Source organism: Athene noctua, chromosome 3 (assembly GCF_965140245.1).
Source record: "Athene noctua chromosome 3, bAthNoc1.hap1.1, whole genome shotgun sequence".
In the NCBI taxonomy this organism is placed as follows: Eukaryota; Metazoa; Chordata; class Aves; order Strigiformes; family Strigidae; genus Athene; species Athene noctua.
The window spans coordinates 28,760,405-28,775,258 of NC_134039.1; the positions used below are offsets into that span (position 1 = coordinate 28,760,405).

A 14,854-nucleotide genomic window follows, 5' to 3' on the forward strand; every position below is an offset into this window, starting at 1 on the left:
GTCAAGGACTGGAAGAATATTTCTTTGGATCACATTCTTTTTTCATATATTTATTAAGGGTTGAGGATAAAATTCATCAAGGAACTCTTCAGCAATATTTTTTGTTTTAACTGAAAACCAGAAGCCTTGGGCTTTAACAATTGCATAAGAAGGTACTTTTCATAATCATAAATCAAGTCTTCACAGAAAGCCTCCAACATTAGTGTGGCCTAAAAGGGAAAGGGCAGCTGTGGACATTTAATACAGGGCTGTACGGATGGAAGAGAGAGAGCAAAGTTCATGTGTGCAGAGGAAAACTGTTCTGGGAAGCACAGGCAGTAGGGGTGAAGGGCAGAGCTCAACACTTGCCAAGGCCAGTTATTTTTGTTCTTTCTTTTGCAATTACATCCAAGCAAGTAGGGATTTGATAGAGGCCAGGAGGCTATTCCCAAAGCCAAACAGAAATTACTAAAATCAGGACTAATTCACAGATAGCTCTGGCCTATAAATATCAGAAGAAGAGCAGAGAGCAGAATAAATATTTACAAACTCAGCATAGCTGATTGTTTTGGTAAAGTATATAGGTTTTTATCCACACAGGGAAGTAAAACTCCCTAAGCAAGCCATATAGACATTTGCTTATTCAGACTGTCTTATTTAAAGAAAAACAACAACCAACCAACCAACAAACAAACGTGGTATTAAACACAAACAAACAACTGAGAAAGGGCTAAAACTCATTTCTTTTGTATACAGATCAACAGCTTTCTGGTTTCCAGGTAATACAGAGACTGAAGAATTTCAGAATGCATCTTGGGCAACATGGGTGGAAATTTGCAGAAGGCTCTGAACATACCCCAGAATATATGTGAAGCAAAGAGGCCACCTTAAGACTGTGAACCTCAAATCCAAGCAAAAGGCAGACTCTAGACCAAGACTGCTTAGCTGAATTGCAACTTTGAAATCTCTTGTGTGCATGCACACATGTGCACACACGTGTGTGGGGGGGAAGGAGGGAAATTTTGTTTTAATTGAAAACGGGAATCTTAGCATTGATTAAGTCAAGCAGAGTATAGACATGCACTGTGCAAAAGCTTCCCCCATAGAGCTTTGGCAATGCACCTCGCTCCTGACCTGCAAAACTCCCTGCTATTCCAGTGCTGAACCTCCTGGGCAGAGAGAGAATCACATCAATTTGTCATTGTGGTGATACTGGTTATGTGATGAGAACCAATTGCCAATTATGACAAAGATCACTGAATCTCTCTGCAGCTGACCTGAGCAACATTTGAAATCTCATCTCCAGAGAAATAAATTACCATTAACCCTCAATAAAACCTCCCTCTCAACTTATCTGTAAGATGAAAATAGGTGTGTGAATGCAAGTTCAGTGGGGAGAGATCCACATGGGGCAGGGCAAGTGGAATGAGGTTGCTTGTATTAAGCATCAAATATCTCAAAACATGAAAGGTCAGTATCTCAGAAATGCCAAGTCCGCAAAATAGAGTAAATAAAATCCTTTCACATATGAGATACGACAGTTTTTCAATGCAATGAAAATGCAGTTGTGGGGGTGGGTGGGTTACGCTTTGTTCTTACAGTCTCCCATCACACAAAGCTGGTTTACCTTATCCTGCCTTCCCCACAGGGAGCCTGTTGCTAGTGCAATGGGAACAGGTTGGTATGAGGGCTCAAGTGACTGACTCCCTGTTTGTTCAAAAGGCTGGGGAACCTGATCTCACATTATAGACGGGAGTGTCTAGAAGCATTTGTACATGCTACCCAGAAATGACCATGCTCAGAATCTGGAGTCAGAGGGAACAGGAGACAGTTCCCAAAATAGCTTTTCCCTTTCCCCATTACACTAATTCCTGCTGATCTCTACAGAGTATATTCTCTAGGCAATGAACTGCCTTTTACTCTGCAATCAAAACAAGAGAAGCAGGTACAGGAACAGGACTTACCTTCGAGCCACGCTCATTAAAGATTATCTCTACATCAAGGATTTTGCCGAATTGCTGCAAAGAGACAAGGGGGGAAAAAAATATTTACTTTTGGCAATGCGTTTTTCCTACCTTTTAGGGGCTGGGTTAGTGCAAGAAGGCAGGTGAGAATATTTCCATTTCAAGCACACAGGCAAAGGCATAAAATCCCAGTGACATGACCCAGTTCTCTCAGGTTAGGACATGTGGATCTGATCCTCTTGGTCATACATCCTAGGTTTTCTCACAAAAGTCTAAAGGAAGAAGAACAATCTCCAGAAGAGTTTTAGGGATTTAAGGTAGCTTTTATTTTCCCCCTTTAATCTAAAAAATTCTTCCTTCCCTCATTCTACTATTTCATCTTAGACATGGGTGTATGCTTTCACCTCAGACCTCGAACATTTCTCGTATGTAATTCAGCATCTCATCTTCCTCCTGAAGTGACTATCACAGAGAGAAATTTAACAGTGATGATGTTTTTCTGGAGGGGATACTCACATAAGACTCCCAACCTCAGGGCTTCCAAACCCTAATTCTCCCCCCATCTCCCACTTTACTTTCACAAACTAAGCCTTCAAAAGAATTGATGGCAAATTCAGAAACCATGAAAATGGCTAATCCCCAACAAGTCATTCAACTTCAACCTGTGACATACATCAGGCTGTTGATAACCTATGCAACTTTATCCCACACGATACTATGCTGACCTCTGCCTGGACGCCCCGAGGAGAGCACCGCGCTGTTTCAATAGCTGGTTCCAAAGAGATCCTTACTTAGCACAGAGCAAAAATGGGAAATGAGAGCTACAAGCTAGAAAAGGAGATTTACCATGCTCTGTGGAACCATATATGGATCACATCCCTTACCTTAGAACATATTAAAATATTTTTACTGAACTGACCAGATTCAAGCCAGTAACCTATAGATAAAAGCATCACCACTTCACCAAGAGACCTGCAATGCTCTGTCCTCTAGAAGTGTCAGTGTTATATCTCCAAACTGGAGGTCTGCTCTCCAGAAGGACAGGTCTAAGATCTCATTTTCATGAGCATATATACAGAGCAGTCTTTATTCTAAAGATGCAGATTTTGCTCAGACAAATGCTATATCTGGGTGTTTTTCCTATCCCATTATTTATGAAAGCTTCCATCAACATGGTTTGATCTCACTGCTTGCAGATGACTTAAAAGGTGGTATAACAAATGAAGGAAGGGTCAAGAAGAAAAGAGAGGATGGTTTTACAGTTATGAAAGATGACCACCACAGCCTCTGGGCACTAGGACTCTCTCCACTCTGCCACAGTGCTCTTAGTACTTGGGGTTTTTTTTTGTAATTAACATTTCCATTCAGAGTCAAATGGTTATAATGCTCATTTTGTGGGTGCCCCACTTAAAGACTCCTGACCAGATCTGCAAACATGGAACATTTACAACACTAAGCCATGATGGCTGAGGAGAAGCTCTGAATATGTAAAGCAATAAAAAGTTATGAAGTCCCTAGAACAAGTATTTCACAACTGTCTTTAAGCAAACAAAACGCTTCCAACAATTTTAGCTATAGTTTCTGTCTGCTTCCATTCTCCATTCTTAAAAAGGAGATAGTTGTATTATTTTACAAATGTTGGTTCACAGATGTTGTTTTTACTGTTCTGTTGTTTAAGGACAACACTTGATCTTCTATTCATCCCAAGAACAATTGAATTCACAACATCCCATGTCACACAAAGTTTGAATAATGCTAATGTAAACATGCATCTTCCTTGAAACCTCAACATCTCAACAGCTTAGGCTTGATCCATGCTGGATCCTCTTTTGACCACTGCTGTGCTAATCACAGCTAAAATACATTTTCTATTTCTATTCCACACTTGGTGGGGCTTGTCTATAAAGGAGATTAGCTGTCGATTGCTTTTTGTTGTCTTTGTTGCATACGGCTTGGGCACTGCCATGAAGGAAATCAGTCATGATTGCTTTCTTAGTAGACTATTTCAGTGTTGTTACACGGCAGGGGCTGAACCTATTTAATAGCTCATGGCTGCTGAAGGGCTGTCCCTGCTCCCTTGTCCTTCCTTGTTTGGTCTCACCAGCTTCCTGAAGCTGGCCCCAGTTTTCATTCTCACCTGTAACTGATACAGCTCACCAATACTGTAAAAAAACTATCCCAATGTAAGAAACAAAGTTTTTGACGATTTACTGACCTGAAGTGGCTCAAAGGGTCATGTGAGCATTAGGACTCTGAGAAGTAAAAAAAAAAAGTGAAAAGCAGCACACCCTTCCCGAGAGCAGGACCTGTCCCTGCCGGATGAGCTCAGCTGCCTAGCCTTGCCACACACACTGCAACAGCCAGGCTCTCGATAAATGCAAATGCCAGAATTATTTTCAGAATCTTCAAAGCCATCAAAAAAAAAAAAAAAAAAAAAAAAAAAAAAAAAAGCCATGCCATCTTCCCCTTTCTCCACACCCAGCTGGGCCTGGATCCTAGGGTATTACTGCCAGCACTGCCTGCCAGCCCTGCTCAGCTGAGCTCACCGGGCAGTTTCCACACCAACAGGAAATCCTGTCTTGTGTGTTTAATTTCTTGCAGCTGACAAAAAGCTCACAGTAAGGCTGAATGTAACCGATCTGATCTAGCTCCATGAGAGGTGTCAGGGCTGCCTCTCTGCCCTGTAGATGATGGAGGTATGTCATTTCCCAGATGACAGAATTAAGACTGGTGACAGAACCATGTGGTTGCAGTGAGCACAAGTTTGATGTCTTCTGCCATGGGCTACATCCACCCATGCAAACTGTCCCAATCTCTTTTCTACCTAGGAGTTGTGGGTGTTTGAAGAGGCAGGAGGGAAGGACCTTCCTGGGAGAGAAGGAACAGAGACAACAGGGGCTAACTGCTAAACTGAGGTTTGCTGGGGAAGGGTTTCCTGCTCTGTGAAATTCCCCGGAAGCAAGCAGCACGGCCTCGAGGTCTAAGAGGACATGTGCTGGGCTCTTCAACACTGCTGAGACCATTGCCACAGCTGCTCTGGACAGGTGCTAACACCACAGCTCTTGTCCTCACTGCTTGCAACAGTTACAGAAGGTCCAGCACTAGAGGCAAGTTTTTTTTGGTAGCACGCCAGACTTTTCCTGAAGCATGAAAGCAGGAAAAAAGAACTAGTTCATTTTAATAGTTTATATCTCCTTCAAAGTTGAATCTAATTTAGTGGAACATAAAAAGGCACTTTGTTCTCTGATGGTGCTTCCATACAAATGTTAACAGCCTACTGCAAACAATGGAAGTTTTAAGGTCACAATTTTTGCATGGAAAATGCTAGGCCATCTAAATACAAGGGTCAAAACCAAATGCCCCCATAGTAATTTTTTAAAATCATGTATACATGCATGTTTGTATTTTCCAGCAGACAGAGGGTCTGGCCAAATAAAACAAGATCCATGCTTAAGTCATCCATGAAGACTAAGCCTCCTCTAATCTCTGACCTTGAAGACAGGAGTCACTGTTATCACAGACCTGATTTGTTCACTCAATGATTAACAAGAACATCTACTTACAACCCTGCACAGCAACAGGGGGAAAAAAATCCTCAGCACAGTTCACAGCCTCTGAAGAAGGCACTGCAGGACTACGCATCTCAAATGCTCAGGTCTGACAAGAAGCCTCTTCCACGAACTGCTCATGCATACACCATATGATAGCTAGATATACACACTCCCAGTCATGCCATGGCATAGGAGCTACAGCATCTTGTCCTATCTTAATCCTCCATTCCCTGGAGTGACCTTGTACCAGCTTTTAGTTATTTTTCTGTAAAGCAGGTAAATGAGAATCATCTCCTCTGCAGTGGTAGCAAGGGCTGCTGGAATTAACAGTTTTAAGAGGCATAAAGATATTAGCAGACATCAGCTATGACCAGAACCCAATTTTCTTGCTTGAACATGATGTACCTTATCATAGAGGCAAGGATGGGTATATGCATGCTGTGTGTTTCTTTCCATCCAGATGACATGAAGGCAGCAGATTTTTCCAGCAGAGGCCATAACTACATTATACTGGCACCAGAGAGCTTTTGCCTTCCAAGGCACTGGCAGTTTGGTAGGGCCCCTCCTGTATGCTCTGTCACAGCTGGCCCCGCCTCCTCTCCCTGTCCAGAGCTTTCAAAATCAGCTCTAAAATGTCCCAGACAAATAACCCTAAAGATGCAAACAACACTGAATTATCTAGAAATCATGGAACAACAAAAGGTAACATGAGCCACCATTCAGCAATATCACATCCCTACAAGAGAACTGTATGCCCAAGCACCTTTGCATCAGCTCTATAAAATTCACTTAAGACATGAGTGCAGCGAAATAACTAAACCTCAAAGTGCCAAACAGTCCATTCTCAAACATGGTAGAAATTCAAAATAGCCAGGAAACCAACCCCCTATGCAGGAAACCATTCCAGGCCCTCAGGCATGAGATGCATACACATGAGCATTTTACATGCAGGGTAAGTCTGTGCTGCAGAGTCCTTACACTATCTCCCAGCTCTATGAGAAATACTTTCAGCTGAGAACAACTGGCTCCATCGTAGCATGTATTAGTGCCTAGTTACAGCAGCATGGAGTCTGCTAGAGCCACACTGCTATCAGCACATGAACTTCCTCACCTAAAGCTGGGTCACATCTTTTCAAAATACCGGAGCCAACCCTGCTACAGCCAACCCTGTTCAGCCAAGCAAGACCAGTATGCTTTGCTGACAGGAAGATGGAAACATCAAGGATTTATAAACCAAAGCACTACCACAGTTTACCAACTGAACAGACAGTAAGCCAACAAGCCCTTATTAGGATTGACCTGTTGCCCAGCAAAACACAAATTTTCTAAGAAACCAGACTTTAAAAGGAAACCAACACAAAGAGTACAGATTTCTAACTGGATTTACAGAACGCAGCCATCCCAGCAAACAAAGTTATGAGGAACATAGTTTCTCAATCATTTGTTATCCTCTGACACACAAATAAAAGATTTTCACATGAAACAGTGAGATGGGTGTGAACAGTACCACAGGGATGTTTAACACCAGGCTAGCTTCCAGGTTTACAATTCCAAGTCCTTGTTCTTGCTTTGTGCCATTCCCAGAGGTGTGACTGCATCATAACTTGGTCCTGCTGCCACAGAAAAGGTACTTGGACCCATGCCCACAAAAGCAGCATACATTCGAAGGTCAGTCTGAGAGAACTCTCACAACGTAGACTGAACCCATATAAAACTACTGGGTTATAAAAGAGGACTCCATCTAATTTTACACAGGTCTTTTCTGTAAGTAAATCCAGCTACAGCACAGCACTGTTTCCCAGATGATATTCAGACCACTCTCACTGCAAACTCTTTCAGTAACATTTATGAAAACCTATCAAATCTTAGATAAAAGTGTGATCCAACCATCGCTGCCTTCCACCAGAGTCACTACAGAAGTTTCTATGTCCTGTGGCATCAGTACAGTTTTCACAGAGCAAGACAGACAATACAATAGTTGCTGACAGCTGCAGCAGCACAAGTACCCCTGCGCCAAAGTACCATGGTCCCCAGCAGAGGCATGCACACAAACCAGGATGCTCAAGCAGCACTGAGCGCACAAGTCACTTCAAAAGGTGACTCCAGAAATCACACTAGTAAAACACATCAGGATAAATGCCAAGTGCCCCTTCTAACTCTACCCAACATCAACAGGAACAAAGTCCTGACCTGTGACAGGGCTGGAGCGCTCTCTCATTGCAGGAAAAGCTTAGGAACAAGAATCATCACAAACTGGCAAACCCTGTGTCAGAATATTTGGTCTGAAATACTGGCACGTAGGACTTGTTATGTGTCATCGGTTGCCAGTATTATTTGGAGATGAAAAAACTAAAATACATCTTGATATCCAGAAGACAGGATTTCCTCCTTTAGATGTCCAATACACTCAGAAAGCAGAGTCCCTTTTGACAACTTTCCACTGCTGTACTTCAAGCCTCACTGCATCAGCACCTGCAGGCCAGAGCTTCTTGGTCGACTGTATTATTTACCTACTTTATACTTAATGAGTAGCTTTCTGCCATTGGCAATACTTGTGTATCATGAATTACTTGTGTATTTAAATTTATTTACTGACAAATACAGATTTTAAATTCTACCAAATTCTTGGTGAGAAAGAACTGTAGTCTAGCTTGTTATTGCTTTAGCCTCAGACCATAGGCTCCTGGAGGTGTTTTGCAGTCTTAACACCAGAATGAAGTTTGATGAGAAATTATATCCACTGAGATATTTTAGGATGTGCAGAGTGTCAAATGTTTCCCCAGAGGCCAAGATCTGAAGGCTGCAAGAGCTTCCAAAAATATCTGAGCTCCCAAAGCTATGTTGCTTGGGTCATACAAAGCAGTGGTCTACCACAAACATACATAAAAGAATCTCACAGTGGAGGTAGGAAAAGGATAACAACATTACCTGTCTTAAAATCCCATGTTAAAAAAAAGTACCTACCATTCTGTCACCTTTAATAACTTATTAATAACTTCATTAACTGAAAGTTATTAAAGGTGACCAAATAGTCACCTTTATATAAAGCAGCTATGCATTATTACTGCTGTAGCTGATAACACACAAAAACCCTTTATCAACTGAGCTGATTACACCCCCCACCACAAGCAGTTAACAGCCTACAATCAGTAGCCATGAAGCCAGCATGTTGTAAAAAAGGCAATACCTCCATCTGAAGCCAGAGTTTGAGAGAATCCACACCCTGTACTGTACAATCCCACCTACATCTACAGTAATCATAAACGTAGTCCTTATTTTTATTTTACGCTACGTCCTTTTTAAAAATAGCTGGAGATTCTCAAGCAAAGAGCATTTCACCATGGTAAATTCTGAGAAATGTCAATTCTAACTCTCCATACTGTTGCTCTTGCAACAGATAAGAATTTAGTGCAGAGACATCTCTATGAACTACCAAAACGATCCACTTGGGACTGTTTTTTGGAGACAATTAATGAATCAGCTTGAGAACAGATGGGTTTTCCTCTTGCAGGCAGTCCAACCTAGCCTCCATCTTCCCCAGGAGGCTCTGAAGTCCATTTAACTCTAAGTCCAGAACTGACCAGCCAACTTTATACTGGGACAAAACCAGGCTTCAAGAAGCCTGAGGTATGAGCTATGAGGTACAAGCACAGACACCACCACAGCCCAAAGCTGAAAGGACTGGAAACACATTGGAGGGAAACATGAGCTTTCTTTCTGCCTACTTAGTCCAGTAAGGAAGGAGACAGCTTGCCACCAGTTAAGGAGAAGATTACTACCATCATGTCAGAGTCCTTAACACACACTAGCCAAAGAATGTTCCTCAGAAACTGTTTGAAAAGAGTTACAATCTTGTTTTTAACACCCTTCTACTCACTGGTAAGTTGTTCCATTGTTTAAATTAGCCTAAATGACTAAGAATTTTTCTCTTATTTGAAGGTTAATTGTGTTAAATCTCAGCTTCCAACTGGAAAATCTTACTATGACTGTAAACAAGACCTAAAACCCCTTATTAGTATGTATCATCCATGCATAAGCACCTGTACAGAACAGACTTGTCATCTCCCAACCTCTCTTTAATAAGCTGAATAAATCATGTACCCAAAATCTTGCACACAGTTAAAAAAACCCACTCATCTTCCAAACCCTAGATAATTTTTTTTTTGATCCTAAACTGATCTTAGAACTGAACGAAATTATGCAGTCACCATCTTTTCAACTTTGAAAGAGATCACATCCCTCCTCCAGCCTGATAGGTCTCTTTGCATTGTTGAAGTAGCTATCTTCAATGATCACTAGTGCTCTCCCAAATTCCAAAGAAAGCTTTCCATCCTACAGGCACAACCTGTTTCCCACATAGTACTCTGCAATGAGCTGCATCAAACAAGTTTTTGTTGGATTTATGGCCAGTTAACCAGGCATTTCAAGTCACTCTCTAACAGTAAGTAACCTTACCTTACTCTTTCCTCCTCCTTAAATAGTTTTTTAACTGCAAGTCTTACTGGCAAGGTTTTAACAGTACTGTCTCTGTGGGTTGATACAGATACTGAACAGGACTAACTTCATGAAACAGATCCTTGGGGAAGCTGACACCAGAAACAGTCTTCACCACTAATGTCTCCCAAATAGCTACTATTATATTTATTACTTATTATTAAATAGGGTTTTAATCCCTCTAATGTATGCTGTGTTTATTTAAGTATTTTCTTAAAAATCAGAATTGGTCACTTGGACAAATTCAATTGGTTGAGCCACATTCAACTACATCAGTATTGCTTTGTACAATTTTGTCAAAATAGACAAGACAGTATTTGTCTGAAAAGATATATATTACCCTATAGAAAGCCACACTGAATAGATATTAAACCATTTATTCAGATTCTAAAGTTTTTAAAACCTTCCAAAATGATTTCTATCTTAGATCAACATATGGAACATATGGTTCATAGCTCTTTGGGTCATCCCTTTCAATTTTTTCAATATTGAATCCTTGTGGGCAGCATTCGAGCCTTCTGCAACTCCCCTAGCTTACAAGAACTGGCTAAAAATTTACATTAATGAATAAAAGAGCTCCTCGCTTTGGCTATTATCTTTCAACATACTTTACCTAGACTGGCTGGCTTTTAAATACTAGCAAGCATCCTCCTTTGTTACAAATTACATACAAAACCAGGTACAAATACCTCCTGTTACATCACAAGCAAAGCAAGACGGGGGGTTTTGATGGTTCTTCTGGGGTTTTTGGGTTTTCTTTTTTTCCCCCCCAAACACACAACTATTTCCTAATTTTATATTGGACCTACACCTAGATCTTTTCTCTTTGCATCTAAAAAACCTGACACCTTTTCTCAATCTACATCACTGATATCTCCATGATTAGCATATTTCCTTTCTCACCTGCTTCTTTAAGTTGCAACTATATTCGCTGCCATTTACTTCCTCCTCCTCTTCAATCTTCCTGCCTAATGTGCAGAATGCTTTGTGTTTTGTTAACACAGTTTCAGTGACTGTGGAATCATGCCTTTTCGGCCATCAGTATGATTTTGTTGAATACTTCATCGCTTCCATTAGCACTTCCCTTTTGAAGACACCTTCTCCCAGGCATTAAACTCAAAGAAAAGATTCCTCTAAAGCTCCATTGCTGTCTGATGCCATATTCTGTTTGCACAAAGTAAATACAGACAAATAACAATCACTGGTACCTAGGCAACCGTGGGATTTCAGGTCAGCTATTAACTCTTCTTTATCTGCTAGAACAAGGTCAACTATTGATTTATTCCACAGTGGGTGCAGAACTGCGTTCATTAAAAAATGACCTGTTCCTTCTAGAAGCCTTCTGGAGGTCTTTTTACTGGCATCATGAAATGCCAAGTAAATATTACCTGTTTTAAGCAGCCTATTTTATTTGCCTCCCTATAAGAGCATATACATAAGGAAATGTTTGTTCCATTCCTGAGGATGTCTCAGGGACCTGGTAGAAACACGCAATAGGTGAGAGATGGTTTGAAACCTCAGTAACTTGAATTTGTCAGGAGATCCTTACGTCTGCAGGTCTCACAAATGGTAAAGGTTTAGAAAGTGTTATGTAATATCCATTTAATCTCACATGAGACAACATGCTGGAAGTCCACCTCTACTCAAGTCTGGACGAACATTAGTTCTGTGCCCCAGGATTGGGCTGACTTCTTGCATGCTGTTCCATCCTCAGGGGACTACTTTACTCTCTTCCCTACCATCACATTTATTTCTTCCTCCATGGCTTTGCTGTCTACACAATTTCTCTCTTTGTATAGTAGCTAGGAAAAATCACTCCAGGCTAGGATTTTGATTCTCTCAGATTTGACACTGAGGAGATGTGGCCTGACACATAGAAGGGAGAAGGAAAAGATGGGGGTTACAAGCTAGCCATAGATGAAGACTCAGACAACTATGAGTCGCCTGTAGGAGAAAGGGCTGGTTTCAGTGAGACACCCAAGGGAAAGCATCCTGATACTGAAAAAGAAATAGGAGCAAGGAGGATTCAGAGAGAAACATTCTCCTGCTTGAGGCTCTGAGCACGCTGAGAAACAGCACTGAAACACAGCACTGAGACAAAAAGGGAGATGTGCAAGAACCGTTGACTATTTCCCTGGCAAAGTAGCTAAGTTCTCTGTTACAGGAAAACAGCAGCTTTTTTTTTGTACCCCAAAAGATGAATGCTCTTCTGGTAGGCATACCTCTCATCAAACACAGGGCCAGGTGAACTATCAAAAGGTTTTATATAGAATATATCGTTTACCCCAGTTAAAATCACATCACACTGCTGGAACTTGAGATGATGTTTAGAGAAAAAATAAACAAACAAATAACTTGCGGAATATCAGAAACCAACACACAGAGCATATTTCCTCACCACTCCTATGTACAACAAGCAGCACCATATGGGCCCAAAAAAGGATAGGAAATCTTAACGCAAGAAGTTAGGGTGCATTTTCTACAAGTCACTTCTCAGGACAGCAGTTCATTCAAATTGCCTGGGTCTCCCAATCTGCAAGGCAGAGGGCAAGAGCCACCAGGACAGGGATGGGGATGTTCTTGTCATTTCCACCTCATCCATGTTCCACACACCAGGAGCACAGAGAGGAACAGCATCAAGGTGAACCAGCATGAAAGAGGCCAGTCATCTAGCCAAGCACCGGTCCCAAGGGAAGGGGCAGCAACAACATGGAACAATTTCTGTAATCAATGCAGCTCCCAGGAGAGTGTAGCAGCAGTGGCACAGAGCAGGATGTGCTAAATACAGATTGTAGCAGGTGGTCCAAGAACTGGCTGTGATTTCAGCAACCAGTTTATCCAAACCGGATGGAACTGCCTACCGCACAGCCCTGAAACAGCAAAAACCAAGCTGGAAAACACAAAAGCAGAAGAGGCAACTGAGAAGATCCAGCAATCACAGATTGCCAGGAGGTGAGTTTCACCCTGAAAACATTCCCACAGATGCCAAGACTGTGACAACCTAATGTATGAACAACATAAGCAAACCCAGGCTTCTTGCAACAGAATCAGAGAATCATAATTTTGGCTGGGATCTACCTCCAGAAGTCATTTAGTGCAACCCCTACTCAAAGGGGGTCTAATGAGATCTGGCTGGCCAGGCTGTGTCCAGTCAAGTCAAATACCTTCAAGGATGGAGGTTCCACAACCTCTCTGGGCAGTATGTTCCACTATTTAACTACCTTCATAGTAAAAAAAAACCCACACCAAACACAGTATTTTCCCAGTATCTTTTTGAAATTTCCCATGTTCTAACCTGTGTTTGTTGTCTCTCATCTCATCATTACACACAAAAAGAAAGAATCTGACTACATCTTTTCTGTATCCTCTGATCAGGTAGTTGCAGACAACAAAAATATTCCCCCCTCTGCCTTCTCAAAGGTGAACAGGCCCAAGTCTCAGACTCTACTCACATGCCATGTTCTCCAGCCCCCTGACCACCTTTGCAGTGCTCACTGGGCTTCCTCCAGTATTTCACTTAGAAGAAGTGCATTTCTTCCCTGGAGAGCCCAAGCCAGACACAGTATTCCAGACACAGTCGAACCTACTGCTGAAGACAGCAGGCATCACTGCCCTGGGCCTGCTGGCTACACTCACTAATACAGCCCATGATATCATCAGCCACCTTTGCCACAAGGGCATGCTGCTGTTTGTGTTCGATGTGTTGTCCATAACGACCCCCAAATCTTTTACTGCAGAGCACCTTCCTAGACAACCAAGACCCAGCCTGTATAGCTGCAGGGGTTATTCCCTCCCAGATGGAAGGCTTGAAACTTGCTCTTTGTAAGTATCTCAAGACTCTTGTCAGCCCATTTCTCGAGCCTGACCAGGTCCCTTTGAGAAGCAGCCTTGCCCTCCTGCATTTTAATCACTCCTCTCCATTTGGTCTCATCCACAAAATAGCTTCTTATGGACACAGAAAGCTTCAGGAAGAAAGAGCAATATATAGCAATTGGGACTCTTGCTGAAGACCATCAGTAAAATTCTTCACATTTCTGAACACTTTGTACTGTCCAAGCTATGAACAGATATCTTCTCTCATTTATAGCAGTCTAAGCCTGAAGTCCATGAATTTGACACACTTACATGCTCTCTGTGTGAGACAGTGTGTCTATGTGCATGCATACACACCCACACAGGTGGCTCAAGAGATGCAATAAATGAAACAGGAACAAGACTTTGGAGGAGCAGCTGGCTATGCACTTCAGACCAAGGTATGCACTCAAAGCCTCAGGTGGTAAAAGGAACCTCCTTAGCTTTGGTCTTTCCTGACTTGAGTCGTCTGCACTGCATCTTAAACAGGCAGCAACATTTAAAGTCTGTTAACTTTATAAATAATGAGAAATATTTCTGAAGACTTTAAAATGTGCCCTCAACCAAGGATGTTACCATCATATCAACCAAGTCAAGGATTCCTGATGATGACAATGATATATAGATAACTTCACCTGAAGGTTAGGTCATGAAGCATCTAACTCATTTACCTCTGTGTCCACACAAAATTAGTCACCACCTATACTCATGTGAACAATCTTCCTCAAAGAGCTTATAAAATGAGAATGATGAATAGCACACAAAAATTAGAGAAGAAACTAATTCATCAAAAGAAACAGAATGCATATCATACACAGTGTAAAATACCATCTGACTCGCACTAGGCTTTTCCACATTTCAGTAACTATCTGGTCAATTCCTTGCAGCAATTTTTCATCACAGAAGTGGATCATGAGGAAAGATGTAAATATTTCAAAAAGTTTCTAAGCAACTGAAAAACAGTGCTTTGCAAGGGATATATCAATGTTTAATCCTAGCCTTTACTGGAAAATA

The 14,854-nt window shown here is 41.7% G+C and overlaps 1 protein-coding gene across 11 annotated transcripts in view; it reads right to left on the reverse strand.

Annotated features, from left to right (window-relative positions):
* The window catches only part of RBFOX2 (RNA binding fox-1 homolog 2), a 172,159-nt gene that overhangs the window by 34,753 nt on the left and 122,552 nt on the right, over window positions 1-14,854 (reverse strand). For all 11 annotated transcript variants that reach the window (XR_012633394.1, XM_074902407.1, XM_074902412.1 and 8 more), the window contains one exon: window positions 1,944-1,997. Coding sequence is in view for 10 of the 11 variants with exons in the window: in XM_074902407.1 (XP_074758508.1) it covers window positions 1,944-1,997 (54 nt within the window). In the remaining variant the exon portion in view is untranslated. The remainder of the gene's footprint in view (window positions 1-1,943; window positions 1,998-14,854) is intronic.